Source organism: Salarias fasciatus, chromosome 19, assembly GCF_902148845.1.
Source record: "Salarias fasciatus chromosome 19, fSalaFa1.1, whole genome shotgun sequence".
Classification (NCBI taxonomy): Eukaryota; Metazoa; Chordata; class Actinopteri; order Blenniiformes; family Blenniidae; genus Salarias; species Salarias fasciatus.
In genome coordinates this window covers 12,699,577-12,718,099 of record NC_043763.1, presented here as the reverse complement: position 1 = coordinate 12,718,099, position 18,523 = coordinate 12,699,577, and the positions used below count along the sequence as shown (strand labels likewise).

Genomic DNA, 18,523 nt, shown 5'->3' with positions numbered 1-18,523 from the left:
GATTTAATCATGTACAAGTGTCAGAGGACCAACTGTCCATGATGACAGTATTTAAACAATAAAAAAATGATCTGATAGGAGTGATGGACATGATAGACAACGTTTGTCTTCCTTTTGGGGAAAATATATAGTACTATATACATCACATGGGACTGAATGCAAGGAATTACATAAATCCAATTCAATTCAGCTTTATTTATATAGCACCAAGTACAACACAGTCACATATAAATCTTAATTCATCCTTTTCAGGCTTGATTTATAATAATTCACTGATGTGATTTCATGCCAATGGTATTTTACTTGATAGAGCTGAAAGATAAGCTTGGATGCTCATTCCTGGCGTGTGATCTGCTGTTGGAGTTTGTGATTTAATTCCTCACTAATAAAGTTATCTGACGGCAGAAGCGCAGGGGGCGTGTCCGCAGCCTCTGGTCACGTGACCCGGAAAATGTGGGACTTAATTCCTGCGTTGGACTGCTCCCAGCTGCTGAGCCTCTGCCCTTCGCAGTGCAAGCCGCTCCTCTTCCCCATCACGACCCCCGACCCCTGGGTGGACCCTCCAAAGCGCACCATGTCGGGTAAGAGACACCGAGCCCTCCTCGCGCAGTAACACCGGAGCGCGGCCCTGCCGGACCGGGGGCGCGCGCGCGGACCGGTCCTGCGCGAACTCGTCCCGAATCCATCCGATCCTGCGGGACGAGGCACCTGCTGCAAGCCTGTCGAGATGGGGGAACGGCGTGTGCTCCGCGTGCAGCTGCGGATCCTGCGGGGTTGAGATGTTGGACGTGATGAGTTGCTGCAGCGGTTTGGACCACAGTGAAGAGAGACGTGGTTCAAACCCGCAGGTCCGGCCGCGCGCTTCACACTCAAACTCTACTGAAATGCATGCAAATTATATTAACCAGACACTTCTAACCCGCTCTAATTTGTTTAAATGCTATATTTGAATTTATTTAATCTCATTTCGCTCAGCTCTACTTTTGTGGCTCCACTTTAAAGCAGTCGCGTGTTTCTGATCTGACTCGGTTAATGGTTTAAATGGGACATTTCTCTCCCAGGAAGGAAGAAGCTCCCAGCAGCTGTGGAACGAGGAAATTCCGACTTTGTCTTGTCTAATTATCTTCAAACCTTAACACATGGCACATTTCTGCGTGATTGAAGCTCCTAATAGTGCAGTATTTTAAAAACCTGGGTGTAAAAAAAAAAAAAAAAAAATTGTTAATGAGCCAGCAGGTGAAATCAATTAAACCCCAATTTAACCTATTGCTGAGTACTAGAGAGATTTGTCCGGGCTTCAAATTGATTTTATTATTGATCCCACCCAGAAATAGAGAATTAATTTAGTTTGAAGTCAGGAGTCTTAATCTGTAGTTTTGTCTCATAATAGATGGATATAGTGAAATCTGTGGTCTACGTTTTGACCTCCTATATAGTTAATTTCATTTCAGTATTTGCTAAAATAAAAATCATTTTTTTGATCATCTGATTGCTCAATTTGTTGTCAGGTGCTAATCAAACACAGCTGGGACAATTGGACAAATTGGGTGTTGTTTGATATTCTCACAGATTAATGATAAAGTTGTTGCGTTGCTATGAGTTTCTTAAACACCTCAAACCTATTTGTGACATTTTTCTACAAAGAGCCAGTGTAAAGAGGAGTTTGAGGTCTGGTTAATCGTCACTCAGTGGTGGTGGACTGTGACACCGATTCTCTGGACGCAGCAATGTGGAACAGTGGAAATTGCCCTCTTTATATTACCAGTGCTGATTTGACCATGTTGACTGAACTGAAAAGCTGCTCCAGATGGATAAAGTACACCAGTGCTGTAAAAACTGGAGAAAATAACTCTTTCTTAAAGAGGAAAACTGTTTTGGAGCAATAATGTCAGTGAGTGGTGTTTGTTTCCAATTGTGTGTCTCTTCAAATTCAAAATTAGAATTAAATCTAAATAAAGACGTGTTAACTGAATCAAAAGTTTTACTAGAATTCCACTAATACTCTTTCACTAGTTTATGTTGCATATGTATGACAGGTGATGGTTTGATATGAGTTATCGGCAGTATTTGCATCTATAGATTATGTTATATATAACATTGTATTCAAATTGGAATTAAATGCACTGGAATATTTATCTGACCTCCAGTTTGAGCGCTCATACCAGCTTAATTTGTTTTTATTTTATGAGAATATATTTTGACAAGAATAGAGTAGAAAGTAATGCTGCGTTCACACCGGATGCGAGTAGCGCGGCGAGTGCGGCCGATTAAGTCATTTAATTGCTTGGATAAAATGCAAATTACTGGATTTAGGTGTATTTGAGGAATTAGGAGCGACCAGACAGTGAACAGACTTTTTTTTTTTTTATAAAACATTTAAGTAACATGAGAAGAGTTAATGTTTGTTCCCAATGGGCCTGAACATTACACCTTAAGATGTTTGAAAGATTGAGTAAATCTGACCCTCAGCTATATATTATCTCATCCTCCCACAGTGTATTTAGGAGTCGAGATTTTTTTGTTTTTACCTGAGCGTGTAAGAGCAGCTGACACATTGAATTTCCATCAGGATCAATAAGAAGATTGCCTTGTCTCGGTATTTATTGACATACATATACAAAGGTTACAAAAAGACAACTTAAAGAGAGATATGAACAAAAACGTAGACAAACTGAAAGAGAGAAAAGCAGCAAGCTGTAGCTTTAACAATAAAAAGCTGCTGCCTTCAGGTTTATCCTGCATCCCTGTGTTTATTGTAACTGTTAAACACATAATAATGGTGTTTAAAATGATGGGGAAAAGCATTGCCACCCCAGAGTCAGTGCAGGCTGTGTGTCACACTGAATCAAGAATTTAGATGAGGGAAATCAAACTTTTAATTTATTTATTTGCAGGCTTTTATTGTTAGAGATGGCAGCATCCAGTTCCTGAGTCAGTGTGTTTGCGTGCATGGATGGATTAACTTGACTACTCTTCCTGAGTGTGTACGTGCGCTACGTTTTGTAGCTCAAGTTTTTTCTCTCCGACACTGTGAAAGGCTTGCAGTGCTGCACGTTCAGTACTGTGCTGCTGCCGCTTTGAAAATGTGGTTACCATTACCGAGGCGAGTAACTGCAAGCCCAGATCTGACGACGTGTGCATCCTTCAGCTAAACTGGCCTTTCTGATGTGATTAAACACAACATATTGCTTCTGAACTGATGGCTTTGTCTTATTTGGAGGAGGAAATCCAACCCCTTATGTGCATTTCCAGCTGATCATTCAGCTCGTGGTCCCCGTTTTGCAATGGCAGTCAGAGGTGTGTAACTCATAGTCTTGCCACAGATAAGGCTGTGGGAACGCAGCACATGCTTCCTGTACAGGCGAGAAAGGCTCCGTCTCCCCCCCCCCACCTCCTTTTATACCAAGTTTATCGTTCCTTCAATGGGACCTTAGCAACCGTGCAGCACAGATCTGGTTTCCCAGAATCCCCCCCCCCCCTCCATGACAACGCATGCATTCAGCTTGATGAACGCCCGTTTTCTGGCTCAGGGCCTAATTTCACTCAAACAGCAACGCGGCGCACACACACACCCCCACCCCCACCCCCTGCTGTGGTTTATATATGCACTCCGTCAGACTCTGGACTTCACACAATGGGCCTGCAGAAGGTGGGGGGCGGGGGGGTCGTCTTAAGGACAGAGAGGAGAATCAGTCATTTACTATATGACCTGGTGATCGGTTGATAATGAGGTCAGTTATTTAAGGAAACAATAGATGGTTCTACTCTTATTACCTTACTGAAGTTTAGAAGGTAAAGTAGACAGAAGAGTGTGTGTGTGTTGACTCATCTGGAACATCGGTGTGAAGAGCGGCTCATCCATTACAATAAGAGAAACACCTGCCAAGAAGCAGTTTGCGCAAGAGTTTAACTTTTGTTTTCATTACCACTGTCAGTTTCTACAGTTTAAGTGATATCTGTACATGCACACACACACACACACACCTACATCAGTACAGCAGTGTGCCATAACATAAGACCTGATTTAACTTGTTTTTGTTTTAACAAGTTCATATTTCTATGTATTTGATATTTTAAGAATCCCTACAATATAAAAAGCTATGCAATACCTTGACTAGGTGGCGAAAGATGTTTAAACTTCCCATGAGGCCATAGGGTGACGGGAACTGAAAGGGTTTCAGACGGAACAATGCACGAGGACTGTCTTAATTTTAATGATTTGCTCAGGTTGTTAATGAGTGTCTCTCCCCGAACAGACCAAGCTTTCGTGACGCTGGCCACAAACGACAGCTACGCCAAGGGGGCGATGGTCCTCGGCCAGTCGTTACGGAACCACCACACCACCAGGAAGCTGGTGGCACTCATAGGACCTCATGTTGCCGAGCCGTGCAGGTAACGTCCGTCCTCGCCTCTTTTCCCAAGAGTGAATCGTTTCGTATCAAACGCCGACGTGATCAAACCTCCGATGTGCCGCAGAGACGCACTGCGCTCCATTTTCGACGAGGTGTGCGTGGTGGACGTGATGGACTCGGGCGACGCGGCTCACCTGGCCATGATGAAGCGTCCGGACCTGGGAGTGACGTTCACCAAGCTGCACTGCTGGAGGCTCACGCAGTACAGCAAGTGTGTGTTCATGGACGCAGACACGCTGGTGAGAAATCCTCCAATCGGTTTTCGCTCTCCGAGGCTGAGTTTAACGCATCGTATCATATGGAATGACCAGTTTCCGGGACACACACCTGTGTTCGTGCTCAGGTTCTGTCCAATATAGACGAGCTGTTCGAGAGGGAGGAGCTGTCTGCGGCTCCGGATCCGGGCTGGCCGGACTGCTTCAACTCGGGGGTGTTTGTCTTCAGGCCGTCCAACGAGACGCACGAGAAGCTGCTCACGTTCTGCGGGGAAAATGGCAGCTTCGATGGTGAGTCTCTAATTTTTTTTGTTTTTTATGATCATGAGAGAAACCAGAACGTGATCTGAAAACGAAGAGGAAGTACAAACAGATGTAGGTTATTCTAAGGAGAGGGTGAAGCAGCTTTAACGAACTTTAACGAACTTTAGATCCAATCTGGTTTAGTTTTATTCTCTATTCTGCATCAACAAGCTGGATTAAAATAAGTTCCTGCTACATTTTTTGGGGGTCAGAAGAAACATTAGGTGTGTTTGTTTATATGAGTGGACAGTGACATCAAAGTAACTGAAGGCAACATGGCAACAAAACCCTTCCCACCACTACTCATATGCAGTGAAGTCCGATCAGAATGAGGTTTGTATCTGAGTCGATGAAAAGTTAAAACTCCATCCTTGGTTCTTCCTCTGACTCACGTTCACTCTGTTGCATACCGTTTTTAACCGTGCCTTATCACCTACTGCCTGCAGCATCTCGTCGCCACTTCCTTCCAGCTTCTATTTTTACTCCTTGGAGAGCACGCCGTCTGCGGTATTGTGTGTCTGTGTGGTGTCGACTGGCCACATTCGGAGTGTCGTGGGTCAGACTGGGTTACTCCAGTGAGGCAGGAGAGGTCAGATAAGAGGAAATTTGCTGCTGTTAAAGTATAACAATCCTGAAAGAAATGTCTTCAGTCTGATGAACACGCTTCATTGAACTGATACTTGGAGGAAAAGACCGTCCTTTCCTCATGGCCGAGTGTTTTTGTGGAAGTCTGTCATATCTGGGTGTAATCGGAGGATGTCTGTGTGTCTGCAGGTGGAGATCAGGGCGTCCTCAACAGTTTCTTCAATACCTGGGCCACAGCAGATATCTCCAAACACCTTCCGTTCATCTACAACCTCAGCAGTATCGCCATCTACTCCTACCTGCCAGCTTTCAAACAGTGAGTACACACAAACACACTGGTTTTTGTCCAGTCAGGAGACACTACCTTCACCTAATGTTCATTATTATGAATTTTATTGAAGTGTTTTTCCTTGTATACATTTGTACTCATTCACAATTGGCTGAGTTTATTTTTTTCAAGTAAAATTCCTTCTTTGCGTCTACATCTGTTTACAGAAACGGTCTTTTTTTTTTATGCACTGACACATTTGGAGCACATTTCTCAGACATGCAGCAAATTGAGTCAAAAGTACCATTGATACAGGTTAAAAGTAACTGTTGAAGATAACTTTCAGTTCTATTATCTTTGGACAACAGTGCTCTGACTGAGTCCGGTTTCACAGTGACGTTACGTTTGCCGCATATAATCGGTCTATTGTTGCTGCTTTCGCTTGAGTTCAGTGTCTGTTCACCTTCTTGTAAATCTGAGTGTTTGGGACACATGAAGCTTATGCAAGGTCAGTTCAAAGGTTAGTTGCATGTCTTTGTGTCTTCTGGTGTTGTATTACAAAGAGTCTGTTGGGGAAACGGAGCGAACAAAAAAAAAAAAACATCAACAAACTACCTCAAAGGTTTGGAAGCTACACGTCGGTATTTTGTTCAGTTGAACTTTATATCATTTGTTGTTTCTGAACTGATCAAAAGTGTCTCATGTTGCAAATTCCATGACGGAGGCAGAGAGGAATAGTTCATTTTAGAAATAAAGTGAGCAACGAGACCCTCCAAAAAACACCGAGATCACAATGATTGATTTCCAGAACTCTCAGCGTTCCTCTTCCGCTCTTGTTCCTCTGTCTTTTTCCACCCAGGTACGGCCATGGCGTGAAGGTGGTGCACTTCTTGGGCAAGGTAAAGCCATGGAACTACTCCTACGACGCCCAGAAGGGCGAGGTCAAAGGTCAGTCGGACCCGTGCCAGCTGCACCCCGACTACCTGCTCATGTGGTGGCAGCTGTACGCCAAGGCCGTGGTGCCGCTGCTGCAGAAGGCCTACGGAGACACGCCCTTCAGCAGCGGCTTCGTGGACGTGAGTTACGTGTGTGTGTGTGTGTGTGTGTGTGTGTGTGTGTGTGTGTGAGTGTGTTTATGTGCGTGTGAGAGATGGCTGACTGGCAGGTGTGGCTGTTGGAGGTGTGCCAGCGATAACCCGTAAATACGAGTGAATTTGTGTTTCTACCTGTTGCATAACCCTCCTGTCCTGAGTGTGAGGAAACCTCCGATTCTGAGGAAACTCTGCTTTTCGTCACTCGTTCATCCCGCCGCTGAGCCACCAGAGCTTCATTCTGAAGCGGCGCACGCCATTTCATCACGGATCATAAAGCTGTAGTTGTTTGACATAGCAGCGAGTAATTATGTTGTTCCCCTGCTGCCAGGACATGTTTGTTACGGTTGATCTCGGAATCTTTCTCAGCAGTATCGTGACTATGTGAATCGTTTTGCGTCATCAGTGAACCGTGCGAGGCTCTCAGTGTCTGTTAAACTGTCAGAAGGAGCAGCTCGTTTGATTTTGGGGTTAAAAAAAAAAAAAGACTTGATGCAGGTTCATTTATGAATGTGTTGACTGTGCAGACACATTTTAAAGCGAAGGTATTTTATGTGTACGATATCCGCCTGCATCTGGGTGTGCAGGAAGGATATCGAGTGTTATGAAGGAAGCAGTAGTTGCAGTTTGTCAGTTTGCCTGTGCTGTGTGTGTGTGTGTGTGTGTGTGTGTGTGTGTCCTGCAGGCTGGATAAAGTCCAGGTCTGCTCAGGAGCCTTCATGCAATGAGGAATTATGAATGGAGCGTCTACATGGTGCATGCCGCGCCGCTGCTTGGCGTCAATTTAATGAAGGACAGTTTTATTTAGTTAAGATTAGTCTGACTCACAAGCATCAAGACAAAACATAAAGCACTGATGCAGAACACAGATGTTTTCCTGTTGGTCTCTGTTGGCAATACTCGGCATATTTACCAAGACTGTCGTTGGTCTCTCTTGTTTCAATTCATGGCTTTGTATAACATCTGCTGAGCAGTGTCCGAGGCTGGAAATGAAAGGTTAAGTTGTTGAAGGATGCAGACGATAAATCAATGACAATCCAAATATTATCTTTTGAGGAGGAAGAAAACCAACAGCAACAAATCAGCTGCAACGTAAAGCGTGTTTTGAGATGTGCAAAGATCAGTGAGCAAGAGCTTCAGAAAGTGCTTGTATCCCCACAGTTTCCCTGTTAGGAGCGAAAACCCCCTCGATTCAGTGAACCATTAGACGACAGACATTGATTTGTTTGCCCATTGGTGACAGATATATGATATGAACTTTTGTCTTCCTAAAAAAAACACATCTAGCTCTTATGTGTTGCAAAAATACCTTGTTTGTACATTGACTGTTGTGAGGAAATGCCTGCATGACCTGAACGTGTCTCAAGAGGATGAAAAAAAAAAAAGTGCAAATTCCCCCGCGAGGCAGTTTGAGCCGAGCCTGCAGCAGCCGAGGGAAACCAGTCCTTATAAAGCATTGCTCCGCTTTCATTCAGTGATTAATTCACTCGCTCTCCCGTCTGCGCGTTTCACGCAGGATAAGCTCCACGAAGACGTGACGGCGCAGACGGCGTCCTCCCCGCCCCCGCCGCCCCCACCTCAGGTTACGTCAGCGGAGAGGAAGCAGCGCTGGGAGGAGGGCCAGATCGACTACTTGGGCGCAGACTCCTTCGACAACATCGAGCGAAAACTCAACTCATTCCTGAAGTAGCGGGCGGCCGAGGGAGCGTGACGAACAGCAGCGGGAAGCTCTTTGCGGTCGGGTGGGGGGGTTAATGAACTCAGACGACATCGGGGGGGGGGGGGCCTGGCGAGGAGGTGACCGGATGAACGCCTCTGACCGTCGTTCAGTCTCCCTCTCTCTGCAGAGAGTTTCAGTTTGGCTAAATTACCGCACACCCCGCCGTTCTGTAGTCTAAAAAGGAAAAGTTTGACGTTTGTATCACTTTCTTCCCAAATGGCCTCGCTAAGTTTAAACTCGAGCGGCAGCCGGCCTCGTCTGACCTTCACACCGCGTCCCGCTGAGCCGTTAATACGGAGGAACTCATTTCACCCCATCGCACAAATTCCAGAGATGTTTCTGGTCCTCCAGGAGTAAATTAGTGGTTTATAACAGATTTTCATCAAGTGTTTGTCAAATCGTGTAACACTCTGGAAATTGAACTGAGTGCTGATTAAAGCTCTTCCTTCAGTCTTTCTGCTCAGGGCTGTTTGGCCACTCTGTAACCTCAGGACAAAGAAAAAATGGAGAATCGGCATGCCTGAATTTTATCTGAAGGTTAACCTAGACCAACTAATAAAAGCTGATATTTTTCCCTTCATCTGACATTTTGATTCTGGCAAAAACAATAGAAGGTATTATGTAAAAAACACTGGTTCTGGTTTAAACACTGGATTAAATCAAATTGGCTGTAATTTGAGTTTCATGTGCTTTGGACATTTTTTTGGTTTGTGGTTCGTTGTTTCCCCTCAATCCGTTACATAAAGTCAAACGTCTGTCCACAGCTGCTTCGTGAAGCATCCCTCGCTCCCAGCTCTTGCTAAGAAAGTGGTGAAAAATGTCAAACCGTTCCTTTTATTGAGCGTTGCGTATGGAATGAAATGAACTCGTAGTCTTCCTGAACTGTGGAAAGTCTCGGACTGTAGACCAGGACTTCGTGGTTTGAGGGGGATCTGCTCGGTGGTCGTCTCTGGATTTTGAAATCTCTTCTCCGCAATAAGTCTCAGTCGAGCATAGGAGCGTTTATGCAGCCCCTCCCCTCTTTCACCCTACGCCATCTGTATTGAAACTGTTTGGACAATCCTGCTTTCCTCCCCTCATGAGAGCGCACGCTCCGTGCCTCCGACACTCACCAGCTCCCCGCGACCCCAGCTCCCTAACGCCCGGTGTTGTTAGCTGTGTTGTGTTTGCATGGCACAAGAGTTAAAATGTGAGTCAGTGAAGAAGTGTTACGTCCCCGAGTGACCATCGGTTTGTCGTTTTATTTCTTCCCTGCGTGGTTTTTTTGTGGGATTAAACACTAGTGCGTTCCTGCATGTCTGTAGCGTCCCCGCCAGGCCCACACTGGCGTGTCTGTGCCATGCGCCGGCTTTCATCACTTCCCCTCCGTAGTGTAACCAGCTGCCTTATCGCTGCTCACTGTTTACAAAACCTCACTCTTACTGTAACTGCTGCTAGTAGCACAAACAGACCTATCGGGCGGCGCTCTTCCTTTCGCCAAACCCTCCGTTGATTTCACTCCCGCCGTGTGCCTCCACTTATGAAACACTCCTACAAAACAGCTGGAGAAGTCCAGACAGAAGTCCGTATTTGTAGCTTTTTCAGTGTGGAAGTCCATCTTAAACGTTGTGGCATCACGTAATGCTCATGTGTTTTGTTTCCCAGCTGTTCATTGTACATCCGGCAAGTGCTAATAAAACATAAAAACATGAAAGGACCTCGTTTGTTCTTTTTGTCTGGTGTTAAATTTAATATTGTAATTGTGATCATGTGGCTTTCAGTTTTAAGTGTGGGAACCGTTGATGAAAACGTCCGGTAAATTTCTCTGAAAAGGTTTTAAATTGTAGAAAGTTTTTAGGAAAAATCAAGTCTGTTCATCCAAGACTGAAGAATCTGAATAAGACTACGTCTGCATGTTTAGAAATATGTAAGTTCAAGAAAACTTTCAACCTGATGCTGCCTCGGAGGCAGACGGGCACACCGAACTAACTTCTTTCCTCTTGTTTATTTTGATAGGCGCTCTTGCCTTACCTCTACCCCACACACCAGCGTTTTTCCAGTGTGTACATTAAGGCAGTGAGGTCCCTCTTCTGGCAACTTGCAGTATTTTCCATGAAAATATCTTCTGTCTGAGTTGTTGGATCTGGAGAGTCTGTGGTCTGTTTCCACAGGAAAAGACGAGAAGACTACAATCAGCGCAAGTCTGGTCAACTTTATTGACTCTCATGAAACACCTCTGAAATCTGCATTGCACTGCGGCCACTTCTTTAACTGAATATCTACCACAGGTGGCCGTTTATCCTGGGATATTGCATCCAAATTAAGCATGATAAAGGAAAAACCAAACAGTTTTAACTGTTTTTCAACATGTACAAAAGCTTTAAGCTTAAACAATTTACAGTGTTTTCTAGAAAAACAGTTTGAAAACCTCGCAAAAATAAAGACCCTGAAAATCTGATCTCAGACTGAGATGTTAAAACAAAAGTAAAGCTTTTAACTATTCTTGTCAGGGTGCTTTTCTGTTCTCTGAAGAGTCGGCAGATGAACACTTTAAAGCTCCATCAGAGCTCGGATATCGTCGATGCGGGATTTGCTCCTGTCGCTGTCCGAGGAGCCGAACGCCTTCTCCAGCAAGTCCTGCTTCTGCCTCTGGATCTTCACCATGTTCTCCTCCACCGAGTCCTTCACAATGAACTGCAGCAAAAACGCACAAGAACAAGCTTGTTGCCATCTTGTGCTTTTCTCTCAAATATAAAGCAAACGCCTGCACTGTGGTGCTTGCTCCCTTTCTGTGTGCCTCCTCTGTATTTTCAGCCAAAACGAACCAGAGGAAAGACTCTGTGCAGCCCGACAGACCAAAGTCACGACCAATCATCAACTTGCAATGAGCTTAAGCTTTTTCCACAGTCCGTAATCCAAACTCATAATGCCTGGAAGCTTTCTGACCTTGGTGACGACAACGTTTCTCTTCTGGCCCAAACGGTGGCAGCGGTCGATGCACTGCTCCTCGGCTGCTGGGTTCCATGCCTGAGATGCACACACAAAAGAGTGAACTTCACATAAAAACAAAACTAGTGCACATTCGGACACAAACGACACCTGATGAATCTGATCTGATTCTGGGGACGTGTTCTTACGGGGTCCATGAGGAAGACGTGAGAGGCGGCGGTCAGGTTAAGCCCCACCCCTCCGGCTTTGAGTGACAGCAGCATGACGGTGGGGCTGTCCGCAGCGGCGCTCTGAAACTCCTTAATGACCTGTGTCCTTCTCTTCTGGGTCAGGCTGCCGTCCAAGCGCACAAAAGTGAAACCATGTTCTCTGGTGGAGGAGGAGGAAAGCGTGCGAGTCAATTTTTTATTTATTTTTTCTTTCTTTACTAAAAACTCCAAAGACAAGCTTCCTAAATGTTTGAGGGAGCAGTGGCACCTGAGGGGCGTCTCCAGGAGGGTGAGGAAGCGTGTGAACTGGGAGACGACCAGGCACTTCCTGCTGCCGTCTTCAGATCGCAGCCGGAGCAGGTTTCCCATGAGCGCTTGCACCTGCAGACACACACACACACCTCAGAAGAGGAACAACAGAGCCTTCGGGTGGAAGCATCCGTACCATTCTCTGTCAATCAACACTTTCTGTTAATCTGAGTGAAGAATTGGGAAAAAAACATCAGGATGATGTAAAAATTACATTTTTTTTCTTTTACGACTACAATCAAAAGCATTTTTTCCTGACTCGACTACCTTTGAGCTTGTCCTCCACTTGTCCGAGTTCCCGCTATTCTCATCTTCCGTCTCCTCTGAATACTCCACCAGCTCGCTGGTCTTTATCTCGCTTCGGCACAGAGGGCAGCGAGCGTTCTGTGGCGTGAACGGAAAGGAGGAAGACGTCAGTAATTTCCCTGATTCGCATCAAACTGCAGTGAAGCTGCAGGCAGGACAGGTACCTGCTCCGTGCTGATCACTTGTGCGATGCAGGGCCGGCAGTAGACGTGGGCGCAGTGCGTGATGACGGGCAGATGGACCGAGTCCAGACACACCGAGCACTCCTCGTCGGAGCCGCTCGCCAGAACCAGCCGCAGCTTCTCGATCAGACGCTCCCGCAGCTCTGCCGGCGTCGCCGCGGCGCCTGCAGGGTAGAGTGTGTGTTGTTTTCCCAAAGCTGATGCAAGATTTCGAGTGAAGCGGATCTCTTTTCACGCTTGTTTCCTGAAACCCTGTCGCTTTAGGTCTTACCTAAATCCGAGGACGTCTTGGTCAGCAGGTCGGGGTGGCAGCAGTGCTGCCGGAGCCGCATCAGGATGACCAGGACATCCGCATAGTGCTTCAGCACCGTCCCTTCAGCCACATACCTGGGAGGATTTACACCATTATGCTTAATGCAACACGTCCTCATGTGGTGGACTTAACAGGAACCTCAAACACTCTCCCACCTGCCGATGATATTTTTCCCGTCGTTGCGCGCCAGTTCGTACTCCTCCCTCTCCGCCTGGCTGAGTTCCACCTGCTCCACGTACACGCTCTTCTCCGGCAGCGACACCAGGGGGCGTCCCTTCACTTTGCTGCTCTTGGTGCGCCTCAGGGTGATGCACTTCACCAGCGTTTGAAGGTTTCTACAGGGAACACGTGCACGGTGGGAGAGTCTGCGGTAACCTGCTGAGCTCTTCCATGCAGCGGTTAGAGAAGCACTCACTTCAGCCCGGCCCGGTCTCCTTGAGTCACGGGCCTCTGGATCACTCGGTTCCACCACTCTCTCGCGTCGAACGGCTTCAGACGCAGGAAGGCCAGCAGCATCCACAGGTCCTTCACACTGTTCTGGATTGGAGTGCCTGAAGGACCCGAGAAACAATCCCACAGAAAAGTCTGTAAATTCACCATAAATGGTAACAGTACCATGTTTTTTTAATCATCACTCATATATATATATATATTTTAAAACAGTCATGAAGCAGTTCTGACTCAACTGTACGAATTCAAAATGCAGCAATTTCAAGTCGTGTGAAAACACATTAAGTAGTACAGTTTTCGTATTGTACATCACTGGCCATGGTGTACTCCGGTCAAAACCCTCAGCATGACCCATGACAGGCTTCAGTCTCATGTTTTGCGTACCTGAGAGAATCCAGCGCCTGTGAGCTTTCAGCTGGAGCACGGCCTTACTCATTTGTGCGTTTGGGTTTCTTATGATGTGACCTTCATCCAGCACGACCCTCAGCCAGTTAATCCCATGAAGAGGACTCTTATTCTGAAAGAACATTGCAGCACTTGAAATTTCTCAGCGTTGTTTGTTTGCATCAAAACATGAGGAAATGAGAGATATGAAATTATCTGGTCTCTCTGAAACAAGCCTCCTGAACGTGAGCCCTCTCCACTCACCCCGAAGTCCGCAGAGATGACATTGTAGGTGGTGATCACCACGTCCTGTGAGGACAGAAACTTCTGGCTCCTGTTGCGCTCCGTGCCGTAGTAAAGGTAGACTTTCACCTTCTTGTTGGCGTGCACATGCTGTTCGAACTGATCCTGCAGGCAGAAAAAGAAAATATAGGGCAAGATTATAGATGCACATTTCTCTGCTGCCCATCCCACAAATGCATGTTCCCTACAGCAGCAGCAGCAGCCTCTCAAACAATGCGTGCAGCAGCTGGATTTCGTCTCTCACCAGCCAGTTGCTGAGCACAGACAGCGGGCAGACGATGAGCGTCGTTCTGGCTGAAAGCTCTTCTGTGCTTTCACTGACGGAAGATTCAACATCTGAGCAAACAAAAAAAACATACGGAGACATCTCCATCAAAATATACTTTACTTTTAGAAAATAAGAACCGAATATAAGAACAAAAAAAGACACCAAATGCATGTATGCTGTCCAGACTGACTCTGTGTGGGATTAGCTTTCTTAGCAGTTTTCTTCTTCTTTGCGGTTGTGTTTGTCGTTGAACCGCTCAGCGCTGCGGCAAAGTCCATGTCGTCCAGCAACACCGGAGCCTCTGCATGAAGAGCATCCAGAGAACAGGCTGAGTTCATCTCACTGCATCAGCAGCTCTGAATTCACTCACAGGCGTCCGCTCCCATTATGTCTCTGGTTTGTTACCTTTATTGAGCTTCCGTTTGGTGGGTTTCATCTTTTCTTTGCTTGTATCTTCAAGTGGAGAGATAAATATTTCTATAAGTCACAAAGCACTTGAAGAATAAAAGGCAGCAGGTTTGAAGACCAGAGATGGATATGATAATCGGCTCTTACTCTTCTGTGACTCCTCGACTATCTCCACATCTGGAACATCAACGCTGGTCACACTGCGCCATGCAAAAAAAAAGAGAGAGAGAGATCAGGTTATGTTAGGACAAAAGTTAAATGATCCATTAGATCACTGAAATAGACAACTAAAAGCTAAATAATATCAAAAACATGGCAATCAATATGACACAAGTTACTCACCGGTCTGACGGCCCACTTTGTGTATCGACTCCTCCTCCAGCATCTGCGTGGCTGCGTCCTGAAAAGAAGCCGCCATATCACTGCCCCTGTGCGTTCAGACTTCTCGTTTCACGTTTCCACTCATCCTCACAGAACAGATCATAAAGTGAGGTTACCTTCTAGCTCGGAGTCCATGTGGGATCTGTTTTGACCTTTTAATGGTGAAGCCTGTTTCTCCAGTAAACACAGAAACACACAGTCTGTAATCACTGAGCAGATTGCTTTCATACAGTTTAGAAATCAAATACTTACGCTTTCATCCACAGGCAGCGGCTTCCCTTCGTGAAAGTTAGTGAGGATCAGAGCGATGGTCGTCAGGGTTTTACCCTGAAAAGGGGAAAGAGTGCTTCGTAAAATATCAACACAGAAAAACCTCCCCTTCATGGAGGAAGAAGTGGATTAGAAAAACTCACATTACTCTCACTAAGAGGTATTTGAGTGTTAAAGTACGACTGTAATTTTGTCTGAACTTAAGCACAGTTTGCCCAAAATAAATGTATTTTCTTAAAATCTTAAAATACCAGACTTTAGCTGTAATTATTTTACCTTCCGAGTTGCATTTGTGCAGCCATTAAATTTGATTCCTGCTTTTTTTAAGACGAGTGTAGAGAGTTAACAGAGGAAAAGCTGTGTATGACCCAAACACTCCGTATTATAAATCCTACGGACAGCGTTGAACAAAGAGGTGTATATTTTGGGATTATGGACGACTACTCTGCGCTCCAAGTATCAGTTGCAGCTTTTTGTTAAACTTCACTACAGCTTTTTCCAACCACAAGATCATGACTATGAGGTCCTCCTGACCAGTGTGGGGAAACTAGTGTGTGAGTTTGGATGTTTGAACTAACATTTTCGGTGTATTTATTTAGGAATTGCTGCTGTTGCAATAATTGCTGGGTCTGTTGTTGTTGGCCGGGCTGATCTTTGCTTGGTCTGATTTCTTGGACCTGCTTTTCGACTTCTTTGAATCGCACCATGTTTTTGAGGCACTGAAGAGGAAAAACAAATGAGAGTTTGATGTGAGCGATTTTTACCAGCCCCATGTCGTCCGCCAGTATCCCTCCTCGAAGCCTCTCTGGTATTTCTTTTGCAGAGAAGCCCGTGACACTGTTGTAGTACAGCTCGCCTCTCTTCTCCCAGAACGGTGGCAGAGCAGACTTGTTCTCTCGAGCACACATCCAGGACAGCGCCTGCTTCTGGTGAGGCAGGAGGGGAGTACACACAGCCTGCAAAGACACAGATCCAGGCTGTCAGGGAAACGCGGTGGAAGATATGGTTGTGTCAAGATCGGTATTAACCAAGTCATGAGAGTGATAAAACTCTCCAATACATGCCTTAGCTGCTCCTTTCTCACCATCTTTACTCTCCATCAAATCTTCGAACAGGTTATCGAACGCATTCTTCAGCTGAAAGAAACATGGCAGCAAATGTTAATCATGAGCTCACATTCTAATTTAAACACACTCTTGGATAATAGATGCGATGTTAGAGACTACGTTCTAATCAGAAAAGTCTCTTTAACCCTATTTAAAAATACAGAGATGATATCTGTGAAACAATAAAACCCCGATCTTTTGTTATTCTATTGCAGCAAATAACATTATTGTAAAATGTAATAATTCTAAAATCAATAACAGAGTTTGACACATTACATCAACATCTATTATCTACTTTACCTCCTCTGCTGTTAGTGGGACAGTCACACCTTTTTTGAATGAGAGAGCTTGTCCAGCTGTACTACTGTAGGATTTTGGATTCACACCTGAAATCCAAAATAAGTTGGTCACTGAATATTGACAGTCTAAAATAAAGAGGACTTTGTGTAAAACCTTTGGAGAGGTAAGTGTACCTGATAGTGCGCTTCCACTTGTGTTGAGTTTATATCCCCGACGGGCCATCAGCTCAGTCACAGACTTTCTATTCTCTTCTCGTCCCCAGAAGGACAGCATCACAGGCATAGTGAAGCTATTTCTAGTACCTGAATGCACCACCCTAAAATAAAGAATGGAACATTATAAAAGCTCTAAATATAAAATGAGAAACTAAATGTTACATGAAGATATTTGTAGTAAATCGCTGTGCATAACAGGAGCATCTCACCCCTCTACTTTAGCCAGGTTGTTGTCCATGACGTGCGCCATCGCTGCGGCCAGCTCCTTCTTGATATGTCCCACCTGATTGCCGTAAATGTTGGCAACCATCACAGCGTTGCGGTCGTATGGATTCTGAGGCTGCCGCACTAAACCGACCATCTCCCCTGGGTTTACCTGTTGGATGAATAAAAAAACTCAATGTTGCCTCACGTTCATTGTGGGATATGACAATGTCTTGTATCTTGTTTCCTTATGCCTTGTGAAATCAGGGCTCCAGAGCTCTGGTTTCTGGCATCTTTTTCTTTGAAACCCTCCCTAAAATTGCTGTGAGAAAGGCTGTGGACTTCGTCCTTGATCAATGGGTTTGTGAAGTCAAACAGACAACATCAGGGCAGGTAGTGACTTTAATGCCCCTCTGTGATCTCTGGCAGACTCCCAGGTTGGTCCCCACTGCCCTGAAGAAACCACGGTGGCCCACATCCACACTCACCACTCCTGTGTAGTATCTGAGGCCCACCACAGTCCCCTGCAGGTGGCCAAACAGCACGCTGCCATCCGCCTCTGGATCCTCGGAGGCTGCAGCTCTGATGGCCTGCGACAGGGTTTCTGCACTGGATTCATGTCGGTCCGTAAAGAGGTCCACCTCCCTGTACCGGTTCCAGCCAAACCTCCACCCGCGAGAAAACATCGCCTTCAGAGACACAGCACAGGAAAACACACGTTGTAGTAAAATAACATAAAATATCTGATGAACTGGGCTCAGCACTGGACATGCCCACACACAACGCTTCATTTATACACACTGGTTAGCAAACACTGCTAATGTGCCTCGGATTGTATAACATTAATTCACGAATGCTTGCACGGAAAAGTGTCTGAACATGACATACGCTTTGTTCTACCTTCGGGTTTTCAAACAGGACTGTGGTTTCTCGCAGTTTTGCAGCTTCTGTTGTTGTTTGAGATACTCCAACTGCAAAAAAACCCAAGTTTAAAGTATAAAGCTTCCGTCCTGCACCTTCAAAATAAAACCCACTTTTCGCTGTGGGTTACACAAAAGGAAGTTTTTAACTTTTTTTTTAATTTTATTGTACGTTGCAAGAGGACGTACCATTACAATTCACTTGGTGTTGGAATTGTAGTAAATTTTATTCGGAACTGTTTGTTTCTGCGAAAAATATAGACAGCAAATAAAAATCATAAAGTCTGAATTGAAAGGTTATTGTGGCTCTATTTTAGATAAAATTAGACTGTATGAGGCCTCTGAACTAAAATATGTTTGACAAAACCGATATGAACACTGATGATTTTGCAAGCGGTTTTTTTATCCGAGTGTAAAACAAAACTCGTCTTATTCTGAAATCACCGTCTTTCGTTTCCTGTCTTGTCTCGGCA

The 18,523-nt window shown here is 45.3% G+C and overlaps 2 protein-coding genes across 3 annotated transcripts; one reads left to right on the top strand and one right to left on the bottom strand.

Moving 5' to 3' along the window:
* The first annotated feature begins 428 nt into the window (after positions 1–428).
* gyg1a (glycogenin 1a) lies at positions 429–10,275 on the top strand. Its single transcript, XM_030117706.1, has 7 exons — positions 429–581; positions 4,257–4,392; positions 4,477–4,651; positions 4,756–4,918; positions 5,705–5,831; positions 6,643–6,859; positions 8,391–10,275. The coding sequence occupies exons 1-7, from the start codon at positions 452–454 to the stop codon at positions 8,562–8,564; spliced, it is 1,122 nt and encodes a 373-aa protein (XP_029973566.1). The 5' UTR covers positions 429–451; the 3' UTR covers positions 8,565–10,275.
* Positions 10,276–10,799: 524 nt separating this feature from the next.
* Positions 10,800–18,091, bottom strand: hltf (helicase-like transcription factor). Of its 2 annotated transcripts, none has more exons than XM_030117698.1 (25): positions 18,031–18,091; positions 17,619–17,819; positions 17,136–17,302; positions 16,885–17,027; positions 16,712–16,797; positions 16,370–16,441; positions 16,070–16,261; positions 15,288–15,362; positions 15,152–15,203; positions 14,997–15,054; positions 14,802–14,854; positions 14,652–14,699; positions 14,437–14,547; positions 14,223–14,314; positions 13,940–14,083; positions 13,676–13,808; positions 13,257–13,392; positions 12,997–13,176; positions 12,800–12,915; positions 12,511–12,692; positions 12,308–12,424; positions 12,000–12,112; positions 11,711–11,891; positions 11,520–11,600; positions 10,800–11,267 (listed from the first exon to the last, which is right to left on the bottom strand). In XM_030117698.1, exons 2-25 carry the CDS (start codon positions 17,814–17,816, stop codon positions 11,124–11,126), a joined length of 2,874 nt encoding a protein of 957 aa, XP_029973558.1. In that variant the 5' UTR covers positions 17,817–17,819; positions 18,031–18,091; the 3' UTR covers positions 10,800–11,123. The 2 variants fall into 2 exon arrangements, with proteins under 2 accessions (XP_029973558.1, XP_029973559.1); XM_030117699.1 differs by having other exon boundaries at positions 18,019–18,075.
* Positions 18,092–18,523: the final 432 nt, after the last annotated feature.